The sequence below is a fragment of the Chroicocephalus ridibundus genome, chromosome 5, assembly GCF_963924245.1.
Source record: "Chroicocephalus ridibundus chromosome 5, bChrRid1.1, whole genome shotgun sequence".
NCBI classification, from domain to species: domain Eukaryota; kingdom Metazoa; phylum Chordata; class Aves; order Charadriiformes; family Laridae; genus Chroicocephalus; species Chroicocephalus ridibundus.
In genome coordinates, this window is record NC_086288.1 from 24,302,503 (window position 1) to 24,320,862 (window position 18,360).

Sequence of the window (18,360 nt, forward strand, 5' to 3'; positions counted from 1 at the left end):
AGATACCGCTGTCCTTGACCAAGGGACTATGAAGTCTAGCTAAATAAGAAAGAAGGAACTTCAGTAATAACACATTTGAAGATACTCCGATACCAAGGCATTTTTTGCAGCTCTGTATAAAGAACATCTACTGTTTAGTGATGTTACAAAACAGAGACAATACTGTTTTCAGTTTCGCATACGTGTTATTTTTTCACATCTGTATGATCAAGCTTCTCTCTCTCTCTGAAAAAAAACTGAACTAATAAAACTTTGTCAGTTTAGATTTTATCCCATCTTTATTCCCAGTCCTTGGGAATGAAAAGGCAAAGCAAGTTCTACCACTGGGCTGGCAGACTACTTAGTGTTGTGCTGCTGCCCTGAACTGCAGCTGAAGATCCCAAGTGTTGCCTTCAGTTTGCAGGAGTCTGTTGGAGCTGATCCCCAAAGCAAATACTCCTGAGTGAAATGCAAGCTGGGACATGGTGTGAACAACAGATGATTAGATCCTGGGAGGAAGACTTAAGTAGGTTCTCCTTATCAGACCCTCCTCGCATGCAATGTAAGTGCTTGACCTGGATTTGTTCAACTAGTTAGCTATGCTAAACTAAACTATATATTTTGGCCCCCATATTAGAATCTTCTGATAAAGTGATTACAATGAACAGGTTAATGATTTTTTACAAACTATTATGAAAATGTTCTGAGATTGCCTCAACATAAACAAGGATCACGGTTGGCAAAACCATCAAAGCTGCAATGAAGCAAAATTTTGAAAGGTGCTGCAGAGCACGGAAAAAATCTAGTGCTTCTTAGCTTTACTTGGTTTAAATACTAATGTTGGACAGGATATTTCAGGAGGGAAGAGAGAAATGGGAAATGCAAAACCTAGATCCTAGGATCCTGGAAGTCCAGGATCTGTTGAAAATTGTCACTTCTCCTAGGTGTGAGGAAGAAAACGAGCTTTATAAATTGAGACCTGCTTCTCCTCTAAAAGCACAGGAGTGCTCGGTTCTATACTCTTCACAGGAGTCAACTTGGTTTTCTTAAACAGCAGCACAACAGGAGGTTTCCTAAGCCTCATAGCACTGCCAAAATCCTATTAGCAAAGAAAGATCCAAATGGAATCTTTTATTGTTGTCTCCTAGAAATGGCAAGGCATTGTTTATGTTCCTTTATGTCACGTGTAATGGTTGCACAATGCTAGTCCTGTAGTGAGTAGTAGACCTACGTAGCCAGTGTTTTATGGTTAGGCTGGGAGAGCCAAGAAAAGCAACACGAAGTTTATCATACAACTTTATCAAAGCAATGCAGAGATGCCATCTTTTACTGAGACAACATATTTAATGAAAACATTGTGATTCAATTATATTAGCTAATTTTTTTAACTAGCAACTACTGCATTATTGTAACAGCCCTGGTGCAGTTCAAAGTCAACTAAAACAGAATTTTGAGTCACTTCCCACATTTACCAGACTGAATAAAAGCAGCTAATCAGATAACTCGATGAGAAGATCACAGTCCTTTTCTAACAAGCATTTTTGCACTCCTTCCAATTTTATCCTTTATGTAAGGCACCAAATTAAACTGAAGCTCAAAATTCACTAAATCATGACCTGACTGACTTTAAAAAACAAAAAACAAAAAAAAAAACAAAAAACCCCAAGCCCATCTCTAGTTGATGCCCACACACTTTTTTTTCCTATCTGGGAGAAACTACATGTGCACTTTGCTGAACAGGAACTACTGGCCTATAAACAACACCGCAAAGAAATGGTGATTCTCTGCCCAAAGAATGTCAGCTGTCATCTTGAGCCATTCCAATAGGGAAGACTGGTAGTCCCATCAAGAAATGATGGGTGTGTGACAGATCATTTGAGTTTCACTGCATTGCCACAATGCAATGTGCCCAGTTCAAGCACCAAGAGGCAGAATATGATGTTGCTCCTGGTCTTTTCTGAGTGTGAGGAAGGCTGGATCCATCCAGCATGGAATCTGGCTTCTTGTTCTTTCAACACAGCCGTCTGGCCTATGCAGATCTCCGCTGGTTTAAGTAGCCTCATGTGGAAAAGCAAGCAGCAAGTACCCACCCATGTGCTGTACGGTCACCCTTGTGCTAGGAGTAAGCAGAAGGTCTGCAAAAACAAATGGAGCTAGTATCTGTCCCTTCCTTTCAACTAGCAACTCATTCTTGAAACGTCTGACACCCAGAAAAAATGCTGACTATATATAACTGAAGCCAAGTCAGATTCTAAGCCTGAACAAGAATTCTCTAACAGATCAGAAATGTAGAAGAGGAGGGAAACCTGCCTTTCAGTGTCTGTTTGGTAATTCACTAAATCAAAAAGATAGTGCTGTTAATTTTCATATCCTGCAAATGCAGGCCTGCTTTGCAAAGAAGTGGCTAGATCCCCAGCTGAGAAGTCATACAGATAAGAACATTTTCCTTTTCTTTCCCTTTCCCCTGGGGAATTTGCAAAGATTTTGATCCTCCCACCAAATATATTTTTTTCAGTGCAGTGGCTGTTTCCCCACTGTCATCCAAGCATAATTTCTGCATTTTCAGGCTCCTGAGAGAAGCAAAGACCTGGGGAGCACATTTGTGTTGCTGTGTACAGAAGCACTGTGGTAAGGCTCCTACTTTTTACTCTGATAGTAGCATAAGGCTGGTACTGCAGTTTGGAGGGAGGCTAAGGCTGTACTGTGAGGCCATAAAGCAACTGCTCCTGTTTATCCACATTTAAGACATATTTAAAAGACTTAGGTGGGGTTTATATATATCCACTGATTTTGTTCTAACTTAATAAGCAGGAAAGACTGTCATTCAGACTCAGTAACAGCCATCATCAGAAGGGAAAAATCAAGTCTCATCAATCAGAAAAGGGCAAGAACTATGTTTAAGAGAGATGTAATATACTTACTTGAGATGGTAGAAGATCTGACATTTATTCGCAGGGGCCCTGTGTATTTTTTCAGGCCCCTCCGTAAGATCCTTTCAACTCTTTCTCGCAATGTTTCTCTAGAATCCGTGGAGGAGAACCAGAATGTGAGCAAAGCCTCTGCCATCACACCATCAGCATCTGGGCTACAAACCAAGGAAACACAATCCGGTTACCTTCAGCTCATTTCTGCATTTCTTAGTTTTTTCTTCGCTCCTCTAGCAATGGCAATGTAACATAAAGGATTAGATACATTTTTGACAATTTTGTGCATTTTTGAGAGAAGGAATTGCCAAAAGACATCCAAGCAAATGCTGAATGTTCAAACGCATCTTAGGCTAGAAGAAGGCGTGATGCTTTCTGTGAACAAATGGCCAGACCAATGTTATAATGGAGTCTAAAAAGCAGTCACTGACTACATGCTTGGGACACAAGAGCAGGAGGGAATGAACTGATTTGATTGCAATGAAAAGCTGGATACACAGCACTTCAGAAACATCGGGTAGATGGTTAATGGTATCTAGACAGACCTTTCCAGGGCCCTACACATACACAGGATAAAAATTTCTAATCATCGTGAAAAAGGTACTTGGAGCAAAGGGGAGAGGCCACACAACCCAATTCCATCACTGCAACCTCTTGTGAGAATGTGGCTAATAACCTCACGTTATGCAACAATGAATGAAACTCAGCAGCATATCTGCAATCTACTTATCACAGTCCCGGAGATGGACCACAAAAGGGGTCTTTAACATCTCACTGAAAAGTACAAGCGGCACCCACACGGGGACACACAATTCCACAGTTTTGATGTAAGATCAGAGGAAAGAAAAGGAAGAAAAATCTTCTAACAGACTGAATTCACTTGGTAGTAGTATTCATTTTTCCTTAAAGCATCAGATACTGCAAGAGATGGAATTGTAGACTATAAACACGAATGTGTCTAATCTGGCATAGTAAATCTTGCTCTGTGCTTGCAGATGGCTTATCCTTGGTCATTACACAGGGAAGATAAGAGTGTGCACTGAGAACCTTCTCTCCTGTGCCCCCTCCTACCTGAGCCAAGAAGCAATGACACAATCCACAACAGGTGGAATCACAGTTACTTCATACAGGGGGCAAGCTAACAGCAGTTTGCTCTGTCTTAAGCATCACTCAGATAGGAAAGGAAAAGATCTTCTAGTTATATCTCACTATCTTGGAAATCTGTAATTATATAGAGGAAAAATAAGAAAATTAAAAATAGAAGGCAAGTAGCTTATACAGAAATCATGCAATCAGGCTATGATCTTTGAAAGGAACGTGCACCAAAATGAAACAGACATGTTGCCAGTGAAGGGCAAATAAAAGGCCATGTGTTATGAGCGCACCGAGGCACACTGAGTGTTTCGTAGCTGAAGCAGAAACACATGTTCCGTGCCTCAAGGATCTCATAATTGAGACTGAGTAGCTATTCATGAACTTTCCAACAGGCTGTTTTTTCCCTTTGTGCCAACTTCAGCGTGATTGCCACTCCGTTTATTTTCCAGATATTATCTGATCCAACTGTGGGTGTTGCTGTGCATTTCTCAGGTGTTCCCTCACCTCTCCCCCCACTCCTCTTCCTGTGCTGTGCCACACTGGAATTACTGTATCAACTCTTGCAAGCACACCACACCTCTCGAAACCCTCGGGTAAGTACAGCCCGCCTTGAATCACTCACTATATAGCAAAGGTCCGGAGCCAAAGACACATAGCCAGGATTTGTTTTGTCTTTCTCAGTGAGCAGTGGGCATTATTACTAATGCATTGTTTATACTGGACCAAAAATATGCACAGCACTTTCCAAGCAAATTCACAACAATGACCTTGCTTAAAAGAGCTTGCAGTCTGAGCACTTAAAGAGGCACAAAGGTTGTACATTCGAAAAAGCAAACAAGCTTTGGCGCATAGAGGTCTTGCATCCAGCACAGCAAACACCTCAGTTTATCCTTGGGAACAGGAACTAATGAAAAATATTACTTCTTCCTACAGATTGGCCTCTCAGATCCTCAAGTGACCTTGTCTACACTTGTAACACTCTAGTCAGTATCGAAAAATATTCCTAAAGCTACAACCAAATAATGACTTTTGTGATTTGCCTAACCCTTAGGGGTTAAGCTAAGGTAGAGCAGGAGGCAGGATTTCACAAACTGTAGAACAAGAAGAAATACATTCAGAAGAATAAGATCTTGAGGCTGCTCTCATTAGTCTTGCAGCTTTAGCGTGTGATTTTTAAGACATTCAAGATTTACTTGCAAAGCAATGGGCACTGTCACTCAGGAACAAGACCTAAGTATTACAATAGACAGTTCTGTAAAAAGGTCATTTTCAGCACTCAACAGCGGTCAAAAAAATCAAAACAAACATTAGGTATTATTGCCAAACAGACAGAGAATAAAAGAGAAAAAAACCCCATTGTTCAATGATAATCCCAACCACAGGTCTGACCTTTTCATCTCTAAAAGCAGGGTCAGTAGACCTGAAAGAGATACAGAGTAGGGTGACCAGGTGACAAGGAACAGTTCCTGCAAAAAATGGCTGAGCAGGCTGAGACTTTCAACTGAAAAAAAGAGTAGAGTTCATGTGGTACAGGAGAGAAAAGGGATATGATGGGAGTGTCCGATACCGCTAATTGCATGGTGAGAAGGGATAGAGATCAACTTTTCATCACCTCTTCCAGCACAAGAACTAGGGGCCACTGAGTGATCCAAAGAAGGTGGCTCTTCACAAGTAACTCCTTACTAAAGGATTGAGGTGCAGGAATTTCAAGAGTCCAGGGGAGACTGGACAAGTCTTTGGAAAATAACTCCTCAGGGGCTGCTAAACAAACCACAACCACTTCAGGAAATACCAAGTGGTAAATAGCTGGAGGTAGGGAGCTTACCAAGAAGCAGTTATCATACGTCTGTTGTGCTGCAACTGTTCCTTAGGCACCTACTTATGCCTGTTCTTAGAGACACAACAGTGACAAGTGGGACCTTCTGAACCAGCACAGCCATGCTTGATTTCTACTTGACAAGCCCAGCACAGTAGCAATACTAGAAGTAAAATGACATCTGCATTATAGTGAAGGAAATAGTTTTGAAAATGCTCTTCATTTTTAGATAGTTTGAGTTATATCTGCTTTATTAGCTAAAGCTTGCTCAAGATCTGAATACAAACTTGTATGGAATTTGGACTGACTTGAAGCTTTATCTTCTGCATCAAGATCCAAAGGAGGGCATGGCTCAGAGTAAGATTATGCTCAATTGGGGATTATGTATTTACATAAAATACACTTTACTGAATTAGATCAAATGGCTGTCTAGATGGGCTTGGTGTACATTTCATTTTTTCTCAGCTATGTGCATTTATTATAATCTCACATACCTCACTCTGATTAAGCGTGAACGGATGTATTTTTTCCTTAAAATGGAATTGTTAAATGTCTTGTCGATCTGTTGAAAAAAGAAAAAAATAAGATAACAAGAAAAAAAAGGAGGAAAATGGACATATTGCTGGAAGGAGCATTCAGAAAATAGCATTCAGTTACAAACTCACAGATTACAGAGCCAAGAAACGTAATCCAGCCCAGCCTCTAGATAACATTCGCCACAGACTTTTCCTAACCATTTCCCATTTGGCCTAAGGCACATCATGAAAAGTTAACTCATTTTACTAAATATCCTATGACCACATCAGTGTGCCACTATAGTGCTGTCCCGTCCGCTCCCAGGCATAATGAGGGATATTTATAAACATCCTTGAAACACACTGCTGCAGTTTCCCAAAGCGCAGCCTCCTAAAGGTGGCCTACAGAAAGGATATAGCATGCTGTGCTCTGCACTGCACTGAGCCTCTCTTGTAAGGGTACTTTCTGATACAGCACTTATCCTTGGTCCTATGGAAATCTATAGCAACACTACCAGTGATCTGAAATTATACCCCTTAAACACCCTTGTGATATGCCACATGCAAGGGGACTTGTCAAGCAATTCTCATCAGAAATCGGAAATCTAGGACTCATAAGAAATCAATCCCTAAATGACACATCTTTGCTGGTGCCTGCTTAACCACATCCTGCTTTAGGCTGAACGTTGTCTCAGGATTGCGTGATCAGTCTGAGACACCGCAGTGTGATATAACATGGCATGAAATTCTGCCAGGAATGGCTCAGGATCACTGAAGTATTGAGAAACACCGGAGTGACTAGTGAGTTATGCAGTTCCTTCTATCAGCAAGACCAATAAATTGAACGTATCCTGTAAACATCACATGCATTACAGGAAAAACTACATAGAAATGCTTCACATAATCATGCAAGTTGCCTTTTTTGTAGTTTCTAGCCCATAAAGGCTGTCTGATTTAGCCAAGTCTCCAGATTTTCTGTCTTCCAAAGGAAAGAAAAAAAAGTAATGTTTCTCGAACTTCTTGTGTGTTGAAATCTGTGAGATACAGAAACAAGCATACAAGCATGAAATCTGGGGTGATTCCTCCCAAAGAACACGAAGCCCCTCTTTCCAGCCTTGCCTATCATAAGATGAAGCCTCATGCCATTACACAGCGATACTGAAGCAGAGTAATTTCAAATGAAATCTGCCCATTTTATTTTATTTTAATGTGATTTTAAACATACATTAGTAAGGAAAAAAATAAAGGTTTTTAATGATCAGGCACTAATCTGATATTTTATCTTGCTGTTACTGGCAGTTATCTGGAATTACTTAGGTATTTGGAACAGACAAAATTCTATGGAAAAAATATATCATCTGACAAGCTACTGTATATATGCAGAATGCACTTTATCCTGTCAGTTAGCAGATCGCCAGCTGCTACCCCTGCATTTTATGAGGCATACAGTTAGAAATCAAGAATGAAGTGTTTCATTTCCTATAACTCTGCAGGCTGTGCCCCCCCGCCCCTTGGTTATTGGAAGTATTTGCCCTCAGACAAAAAGCTTTTTGGGTTTGGGGTTTTTTTTAATGATAACATTTCCCTATCATTTCTGTCGCAGTGTTAACTACTTCACTGATGATTGTGCAAGCAGAAGCATATAGTTAAGCAGCACTGCCAGCTTTGTGGCACACAGTGCCATGTGTTGTCTTTGGCTGCACTGCCTTTGAGAACTTCTGAGATCTCTGGGACAGGGACTTCTTTGCAGAGTGCTTTGCAAACAAAAGACAGCCTTGAGCTGAGCTGGGGTACACCTCAAGTTTCTACATTGCTAAGAAGTAAAGCAAAAGAAGGCTGACTTTAAGCTTGGGACTAAAGAGGGCAAGAATTCACAATCCCTCACGAGGCAGAATTAAGTCAATATGACATTCCTGAATCCTTTCTCTCCTCCTGGCAACTGTGTTTTCAAGCTATCTGTAATGTCTCACCTCAGAGATTAAAAGTGGTTTTGCTACACTTTCCACCTGCATTTCTGCAGCAGATACAGGGATCCTTACCTCTGTCACCCATTCTCTCGTGTATTTTTGCTACAGCCTGCACAGCTTATGTGATTGTATTTTTGGATTCCCGTCATGTTTAGCTTTCTTAGGCAAAAGCAACTAGAACTTTGTCCAGTAACTAGGTGAGACTGCCTGGGACAAACATCTACACACATTTTAAGCATTTTGCTTTGATTACAGCTGCTCAAAATTGACGCTGTCATGACCAGATCCCTTAAATTCACCACTGATTAAGTGCATCTCACTTGTTTTCATAGAATCCTAGAACCATAGGGTTGGAAGGGACCTCTGGAGATCATCTAGTCCAACCCCCCTGCCAGAGCAGGGTCACCCAGAGCAGGTTGCACAGGAACGTGTCCAGGCGGGTTTGGAATGTCTCCAGAGATGGAGACTCCACCACCTCTCTGGGCAGCCTGTTCCAGTGCTCTGCCACCCTCAAAGTAAAGAAGTTCCTCCTCATGTTCAGGTGGAGCTTCCTATGCTAAAGTTTGTGCCCGTTACCTCTTGTCCTGTTGCTGTGCACCACTGAAAAGAGCCTGGCCCCATCCTCCTGACACCCACCCTTTAGGTATTTATAAGTGTTGATAAGGTCCCCCCTCAGCTGTCTTTTTTCCAGACTGAAGAGACCCAAATCCCCTAGTCTTTCCTCATAAGAGAGGTGTTCCAGTCCCCTAATCATCATCGTACCCTTTGCTGTGTCCTCTCCAGCAGTTCCCTGTCCTTCTTGAACTGGGGAGCCAAGAACTGGACACAGGACTCCAGGTGCGGCCTCACCAGGGCAGAGTAAAGGGGGAGGATGACCTCCCTCGACCTGCTGGCCACACTCTTCTTGATGCACCCCAGGATGCCATTGGCCTTCTTGGCCATGAGGGCACATTGCTGGCTCATGGTCATCCCATTGTCCACCAGGACTCCCTGGTCTCTTTCCACAGAGCTGCTCTCCAGCAGGTCAGCCCCCAACCTGTACTGGTGCATGGGGTTATTCCTCCCCAGGGGCAGCACCCTACACTTGCCCTTGATGAATTTCATAAGGTTCCTCTCTGCCCAAATCTCCAGCCTGTCCAGGTCTCTCTGTATGGCAGCACAGCCTTCCAGTGTGTCAGCCGCTCCCCCCAGCTTTGTGTCATCAGCAAACTTGCTGAGGGTGCACTCTATCCCTTCATCCAGGTCATTGATGAATATATTGAAGAAGACCAGACCCAGTACTGACCCCTGGGGAACACCACTCGTCACTGACCTCCAGCTAGACTCTGTGCTCCTAATCACGACCCTCTGAGCTCTGTCTTTCAACCAGTTATCTATCCACCCACTGTCCATTCATCTAACCCACTCTTCCTAAGCTTCCCTGTGAGGATGCTGTGGGAGACCATGTTGAACGCCTTGCTCAAGTCAAGGTAGACCACATCTACCACCCTCCCCTCCTCTATCCATCCAGTCATGCCATCATAGAAGGCTATCAGATTAGTCAGACATGATTTCCCCTTGGTGAATCCGTGTTGAGTACTTCTGATAGCTTTCTTTTCCTTCACATGCCTTGAGATGATGCCCAGAACGAGCTGTTCCATCATCTTTCCAGGGATGGAGGTGAGGCTGACTGGTCTGTAGTTCCCTGGCTCCTCCTCCTTGCCCTTTTTGAAGACTGGAGTGATGTTGGCTTTCCTCTAGTCCTCAGGCACCTCGCCTGTTCTCCAGGACCTTTCAAAGATGATGGAGAGCGGCCCAGCAATGACTTCCACCAGCTCCCTCAGCATTCTCGGGTGCATCCCATCGGGGCCCATGGACTTGTGAATATCTAATTGGTCTAACTGATCCCTCACTTGATCATCCTCAACCCAGGGGAAGTCGTCTTCTTTCCCCGTTACTTTCTCCAAAGCCTGGGACTCCTGAGGGCTGGTTCCGAGCAGTAAAGACCAAAGCAAAGAAGGCTTTCAGTATTTCCACCTTCTCTGCATCCTCCGTCACCATGGCTCCTCTCTCATTCAACAGTGGGCTCACTGTTTCCTGGCCTTTGTCTAGCAACGGCTCAATGGTGACAGCTGCTGCTGCAGGCAAGGTTTATAAGCATTCTTAACCAAGTGCCAAGTCCTGCTCCTTTCAAGTGAGCAGCATTTTCCTGACAGCCTTTATTTTAGCATTTGTTGAAACAAGATTTTCTTTAAGTCAATGTTTGCTGGCTAGTTTAGCTTAATGCCATCTGGTATTTCCTCAATCTAATTTCATATCCTCTATCCTTTTTACAAAACCTCTCTTCATGCAGTATACTTTTCCAAGACAAACTGGACTTCACTCCTGAACACTAGTCCGTCTACGTCAATACAGTAACTAATAGTGGCTAGTACGAAAGATGCAATAGGAGGGCAAAATATTCTCACCTGTACAAACCCAGCCACAAAGGAAATTCTTCCTTGTTCCTTGCAGCAAGAAGTTGCTTTACACGATGATGAACAACACTTGTTTTCCTATGCTATCCTGAATAACTTCGGATCTCTTCATTATCTTCTTTTTCTCATGTCACACCATAGCCAACCCTCTGAGGCCTGTGAGCAACCTACTAAAGTCTTCATGATTTCAGAGTCACCCCATGTGCCCTGCCTCCCTGGGACCCAAAAAAAACCTGCACGCTCTGGAAGTAGGTCACACACGACAGGGATCCCATTGCTCCAGTGTAGGATGGGGCTGACATGAGCTGGGCTTGCCCAGATGTCTAGCTGGGTCTGGAAGAGGCTCGGCAAAGTTTGCTGTGTCAGTCCTTGCTTTCCCCCACCACACACTGTCCTGCCACTGCATGCAGGGTAACAGGATTTATCAAAAAGCTTATCTTAAATCTAGTTTGACAGAACTTTCCTCTGGAATATTTGCTGAACACACTGAATTGCTTGCGTGGGATGTTCAAAAGCATTCAGTAGGTTTGGGAGCACAAATCCTCTTGTTGCTCAATACTATTGCTCTTTTGCCTGCTGCCAGGTTAGTCCTTCAACAGCTATCCTCATACTATATTCTTCCTCTTGCCTCACTAGCTCTTTAGGATGTAAAGCCTATTATTAGTGATTTTTTAAAGCTTTTTGATCATAAATATTAATTGGAACATACCACCTGGTTCAGTGACTCTCTCCATTTTTGTGGCAATCATACAATATGAATTAATACTAATCAGTTGTGTTAACTCTGTATCTAGCACCCGATTTGCTGGCCAATTTGCATCCAATTTACATCTCAACCTACTGAGACCTCCAGAGCTGACCAAAATGCAAATTCAGTAGCAGCTCCCATGAGAACCTGGCATATCTCCTGCCCAGGTTTCAGCTGAGGGGTAAGTTGGGAACCCTACCAGAGATTAGAGGGAGAGAGAGCAGGAGGAGAAAGACAGACAGGGACAGCAAAAATTGAACCTGGCACAGTCCCAAACCAGGATGTGGACATCACACTCCCCTTAGAATCAGAGATACCAATTACTTGCAGCAGAGACAGCCTTACAGCCACAGTGCTTGCTCAAGGCAAAGAAAATGGACCTGAAGGAGAGTGAGTGTAATGATCCACTGGCCTCCAGTAAACCAGAAGATCAGAAACTTTCCCATCAGAAACCACATATACACAAAGACAGCATGTGTCATGGCGGGCAAGAGCAGTGTGATCCCACACCACTGCAAATGGTATCACAAACTCTTCACAGAGCTTAAACTAACTCGACTGCTAAAGCTGGGAGGTAAATAAGCACTGTCTGACTTTGCACTAAAACATGGAGCTCATCTGGATGGTTCTTGGAGGCGTCAGCTTCAAAAGAGAAATAACTGACCTTGTACAGTAGTTCCTAAAAAGATTGGTCTTTCGGGTAAAAGAAATTAAGAGGACTAAAGCATGGGATAACGTCAGGATTTAAAGTACCATGCTTATGCCTAGTGCAACCAATTTCAAAGGCATCTAATGGCATGAGAGTTTCATTATAGCCATGTAATAGTGACAGCTGGAATTAAGGTCACCTAAGTATTCCCATTCCTGCTCCCTGCTTTCAATTGTCCGTAATTAGCTTCCTAAAACTTTCACACTGCCATTGAAATTTTGTCTGCTTAGGAAGGAGATTTTCCAACTTTTGGAGAGAAAAATCAAGTTTGTAGAGGAAACCACTTGGGCCAATATCCAGAGAAGGGTTTTTTTGTGTGTTTGGGTTTTTTTTCCCCAAAAGTATGCTTTTCCCAGGAAAATGACTCCACACCCTCTGTTTTTTTTTAAACAATACTTAGAGGTAAGTAGCTGAAATACAGGAGTAATTAGCTCTTAAGGAAACAATAGTTTTATTAAATCTAAGGAAGATCAATAGTGATGTATTCAGGTTACAAGTGCCCAAATACCATCAACCATGTAAGTTCAGTACTGAATTTGGATTCTCCCTTTTAATAACACCATGTTCTAAACAACCACTCTCTTGACTGGCCAGATTTTGATCTCAGTGACACCAGTTCACATCTTGAATCACTTCATTGATTTAATTACCTGTAAACAATGCAGTAATTCTGGATTGTGGGTCTATAATTAAGATAAGATTCTACCCTTAATCACACACACTATTGATAACTGCCCTTTATTTCATTTTGAATTCCTTTTTCCAGTTCAGGTTCACATCCATTTTCCTTGTGCACATTTTATAGCTTTTCTTGCCACACACTAGATCTGAATTAAACTTATTTATATTGGCGGGGGGGGGGGGCAGGCTGTCATCTTATTATTTTTCTGGCTTTGTATATGCTTATTAGACCTTGATGAACCAAGAAAAACACGAAAAAGAAAAATCAGCTTGTATGCCTATTACTTAAGAAAATTACATTGTATTAATAAGTCAAAGAATCAATGAAGTTGAAGGATTGTTGAATTTAAGCTAGAGAAAAAGCTGGATATTAGGCACATTGTTGATAAGTAATTGTTTCCTCCAGGAAATTCATAGTATTTAGGTAGAGCACACTGATAGTTTAAGATCTTACAGGTGAGGAAAAACACTAAGCTACAACTTCATGCTCTACGCTGCATCAACTCACGCTGCATTTAAAAATACTTCGTATTTTCCTCAATATTTTTTTAGTTCCCTGTGCTACTGTGACCTGTGGAAACAGGAGAAACTGGAAACAAAGTTAAAGCAAGAAAGCATCTCAGTTTTTAAATCAATGCAGTATTATGCCTATGCCAGTGGTCTTTTTCTTCTTTTGATTTCAATAGGAAAATCTGAAAAAAAGCATCACAAGTGAGATGCAAGTCCTCTCTGTGAGTTATTTCCTCTGTTAGCGTATAGCATTTCGCCTATATCTTTAAGGCCACACCTGAGTGTGCTACCAACCTCGAATTCCAGAGCTAAACAAACAAGTCGCCACACTGACATCTTGGCCACTGTTACATTGCTGTGTTTCCCAGTTGGCTGAATTACCGTGGAAAGGTGCTTTCTGCTTTATTTCTAGCCCCAGTCACCCATAGAGGGCACTCTTATTGTACAATGCTAGTCCAAGGACAATGCTTCCTATCTGCGAGAACAATTCCGTTAAAATAAAGCTTCTGAACCAAAAGTTGTCAAATACCCTAAATTTATTTTAGGATTTTTTTCTCAAAATGCTCCTTAATCTTTTTTACATAGACAAAAGATATTTTTTTTTTCAATTTTACAACATTATTTTGCATAAAAAGAGAACGGGGAGAGTATTAATAATTAATTATTATTATATAATATATATATTATTATATTATTATAATTAATATATAATATTAATAATAAGTCTCTAAAAAGCTTAATTTAAAATGCTTCATTTCTCCTGGCTTTGGTACTACAGATGCACTTCTAAATAAAACCGCCTTCAGTGAAGAACAAGAAAAACTGTCAATAAAAGTTCTATTCTCTTCACCTCATATATGGTACTAAGCAAGTACTTTAGGGAGCACATACAGAGCGCCTAGGAATGGTTGAGTTTAAATAAGGACTTAAGCTTTAAATTTTGTGATCTGTATCTGAAAACATTACCAAATATCTTCTGAAACTTATTACAAACTCAGTTTGATCTGGGTGCTGCAAGACTTGGAAAAGTTCTTGGAAAGAGTTGGCTGCTGCAGCTACCATAATTTCTCTCTCTGTGATGTGTCCAATTTATCTTCAATTTTCTTTTATTTCAGGAGCTGAGAGGGGAAAATACGTGTTTTATAGGGGATGGGGGAGAACAGCACCCATACAGCAAATGAAGCTACCTGATACTTGTAGATACTTTTCAACCTGTTGTAAAAAAGAGAGCCACATTAGACTCCCTTGAACTTCAGCACGCTCCCTTTTCTTGGGGCACATTCAGTTTTCACGTCTAAATTAGTCCTCACAGTTTGGTCTCCCAGACCAAATAGTCTTTAGGCGTGTTTCAAAAGCCTGCTGCCTTTGGGGATCTGCTCCGACTGAATTAACCTCCCGACCCCAAGGACCACAAGGCCCTGATTGAGCAAGCCACACGCTTCTGAGCTTTACCTTAACACCCACATGGAAGGTGTGACAAACACACCTTGTGTACAGTTTCAGCCAACTTTGCAGCTAGCTCTTGGCTCTGCAGTCATTTGTATTTCACCTCTCTCTCTCTCCCAAATACACACATGCACACTTCTGCTCCCCAGAACGACTTGAGTCACATCTGACCCTAAAAAGACCCTAAAACTGCTGTCATAAAACAGCAGTTTCATCTACTCACTCACTGCTGCCGGTCTTTTCAGCTAAGCTTCCTTTGAGTTCAGCTCAGATGGAAACCTTAGCCAGTACTTCAGGCTTTGGCCCTTTGGCATCATCATACGACACAAGGTACTTCCTGATATCAGGATGACTGCAAGCTTATCACTGGGTATATAAAGCAGAGTGTCTTTCAGTTACGAGCATCCTATTACAAGCTAAGCCATCCACCAAACAAGGTTATCACCTGTTAAAGCTCTGCTTTCCATAAAAAACTAAATGTCTGCATGGGAGTTAAGAGAGAACAAACATAAAGAAACCCAACTATTGTTATGAGGGTGAATAAAACCTGAGTGTGACAAAGGAATTAGGAGGGTCCTTTCCTGATTATCCGCAGGCACACTTGAAATTTTTTTTTCTTATCTCTGGGGACCTTTTCTCAGGTGCTGAAGTGGCTTTATGGATTTGGCCTTTCAGCTCTCTCCAACTCAGTTCCCTGTCTGCACAGAGGAGACATCAGTGCCCAGGGACTGGGAAACAGCCGGGTGCTTTGGCTGTAACTGAATTGTGCTGAAGCAGCTGAGAATCTGCACCACTGAGGATGCAGGGGACGAAGTCAGCTCCCAATGCACCCCACTGGTGTCCTTCATGGTCATGGCCCAGAGGGCAGCTAAGCAGAGGCATTGGATTTGGCTAACAAGCCCTGTTTGTGAGCCACAAAGCGGCAGGGACAGCACAGACCTGCAGAGAACTACTGAGTACCAAATGCTGCACTTGACAGTCCATGGGATCCTCACTCATCTTATCAGCACAAAGAACAATGGGGAGGTGTGTGCGGGGGGGTGGAGGGAGGTGCATAGCACCTGCCTGCCCCTCGGCTTCTCCCCCTTGTAGTGAGAGAACTGTGTTAACAACCTCTGAAATCATCATCTCCCAAGGGAGAAAACTGCCTCCTTCCTTACCAGCTCCAGTACCGGGACTCATCAGTGAGTCCTTAAACTGACCAGGAACAGGCACAGTCATCAGAACTATGCTGCAGCATTTTCCTGTGGTATTGCAAGTACCTCTGCAATACCCAGTAGAGACACTATTTATTTCTAACTTAAACCCACACTAATTCAATTAATTCACTAACTTCAAGAGCTGTATTCATTAAAAACTTTCCCCAACATCCATACTTAAGGACACAGAAGATTCTCTTATCACTTGAAGTCACTGAAGCAAGACGTCTGTTTCTAAAAGAGATACAATACTGAGTCACAAGGCAAGAATTACTTGGGACTGGGATAGGCACTAGTTTCCCAGAGGAAGTACCCAGGTATCCTCTTAATACAATCCCCAACCACTCTGCCCAGATGCAGCCAGTTAATTCTGTGTTGGTTTCAGCTGGTGGAAAGACAGGGGAGAGCCCAGGTGCCTCGCGGACGATGAGATGACAGGGGGAATCCATGCCAGTGCATTCCATGGCTTGAGGCACTCATGGAGAAAAAACAAGCATCTCGCCCCTCCCCCAGCCACCCGATTAGCCAAGGACGGAACCACACTACGCTCATACCTGAGTTGCCTCCATCCACCCAACCCACAGCCTGGTTTACCATCATATGGGAGCAGGAGACAGTAGGGGATAATGGACAGGGCATAGGCTCAGAAGCAGGGGAGGGTACAGTGTCTAACACAAGAGTCCACGAAGACTCATGGACTAGGACAGGGAGAAGCAGCCCAACAGCATGGCTGGGAACAGCTCTGTTCAGAGGCGGAGATGACAGGGAGATAGAAGATGCCTCGGAAAGGAGAATGGTGGCATAGGCTGTCCTCGAAGAGGGGAAAGCCCACAACAACTAGGAGAAAGTATCATGAAGTTACTGTAGCAGTAAAAAGAGCAGACGGGTACATTTGCAAGGCTGCTGTCCATTTCTGTTGAGCAACCAGCCATGTACTGAAGGGGTCACATGCTGTGGCTGCTTGCAATCCACTACTCTCCCACAGCTAGACACTTGCCAGCCTTCAGCTGAGACAATTCTCATTAAGATGGGCTTGGGGACGTACTCATTTCAAGCTCTCCTGAATGCACGCCTCCTTCCCTTGGGTCAAAGATGACTTTTCACACTGAACACAAAGCCTCACCACCCTCCTCCCTGCACACAGGACAGTTAGTGCTGCTGCCCAGAGTAGGCAACTGGGATCATCCCAGTCACCCAGGTCTGTCTAGAGCTGACTGTCTCAGCTCCCTCCACACTTCAGGGTGCCAGAGGGGCTGAAGAAGCAAAGATGAGAGCAGAGCCTTGGAAATCTCCCCAGGCATGCTGTTAGCAAAAGGGTAGTTAGGGCCTCCAAGGCATTTTTGGGAAATCTGAAAGAAATGAATACGTTTTGTGGGAGATGAAAAAAAAATCCAAGTCTGGTGCAGGAGCTGGAGAAAACCAGTGGGTGAAAGTTGCGCAGATCAGCCAAGTATTAAGTGAATCCATGATAAAATAGAGGCTTCTTGGGGGAGGAGCCATTAAGGCTGTGACTGTGCCCTTTTTATCCAGTGCAAGAGGGGACAGTCTGGCACAGTGCATTTTAGCTTGGCAAAGGAAGAACAACTGGTCCATCTAGAAAAACGAGGAGGTTCTGGTGAGCTGGAACATCTCTTTCCACGGTGGCATTCAGTCAGGTCTGCTTTTTGAAGCACAAAGGGAACCCTGACAGCCACCTGCAGGAAGCCAGGCAAGGAACAAAGACCTTTCATCATCTGTTCCTCAGTCCCCCCAGCTCCACCCCACAAGACATTTTCCAGACTTTCCAGTCAGCCCTGAGATGTTGACTGGTACACCAGCTTCATCAGCTCTCTGGCATGATCTCTGCTGCATTCCCTCCCACCTTCAATGAGATAAGAGAGTCGGGAATGTCATTCACACAATGGGTGTTACTACTCAACTCTGGAAACCAAAGCAAACATCAGGACGTTTGCTGACAGTCCCAAGGAAGACATGGGATGTCTTCCCTATGGGAGCAAAAACATTTTTCCTGGTGAAACATCAGCTCTGAAAAGAGCTCCTTTTAGGGTTGTTCTGGGGACAAACAGAAGGAGGCTTCATCAGGGAGGGATCAGAGAAGGGAGCACTTGGCAGGGAGTTGCACTAACTCAGGCAATTTGAATGCTTCTGATTATCAGAGATGATTCACTTCAGTTCACTTTGCACCAAGTATTGTGAAAGACATTGCATTTATCTGCATTGACTCACTGTTTCACAACATGAGCTTAAGGTATCGTTGCTACTATGACGATGGTAATGCTTGGACATCCAAAACCCTGACACCAGCCAGGGAAAGA

General features: G+C 43.1%; 1 protein-coding gene across 1 annotated transcript in view; it reads right to left on the reverse strand.

Moving 5' to 3' along the window:
* The window catches only part of LOC134516360 (transmembrane protease serine 11E-like), a 43,763-nt gene that overhangs the window by 13,839 nt on the left and 11,564 nt on the right, over positions 1-18,360 (reverse strand). Inside the window, exons 4-5 of the mRNA XM_063336465.1 lie at positions 6,309-6,376; positions 2,901-3,064 (exon numbers count right to left, since the gene is read on the reverse strand). Coding sequence (XP_063192535.1) covers positions 2,901-3,064; positions 6,309-6,376 — 232 coding nt within the window. The remainder of the gene's footprint in view (positions 1-2,900; positions 3,065-6,308; positions 6,377-18,360) is intronic.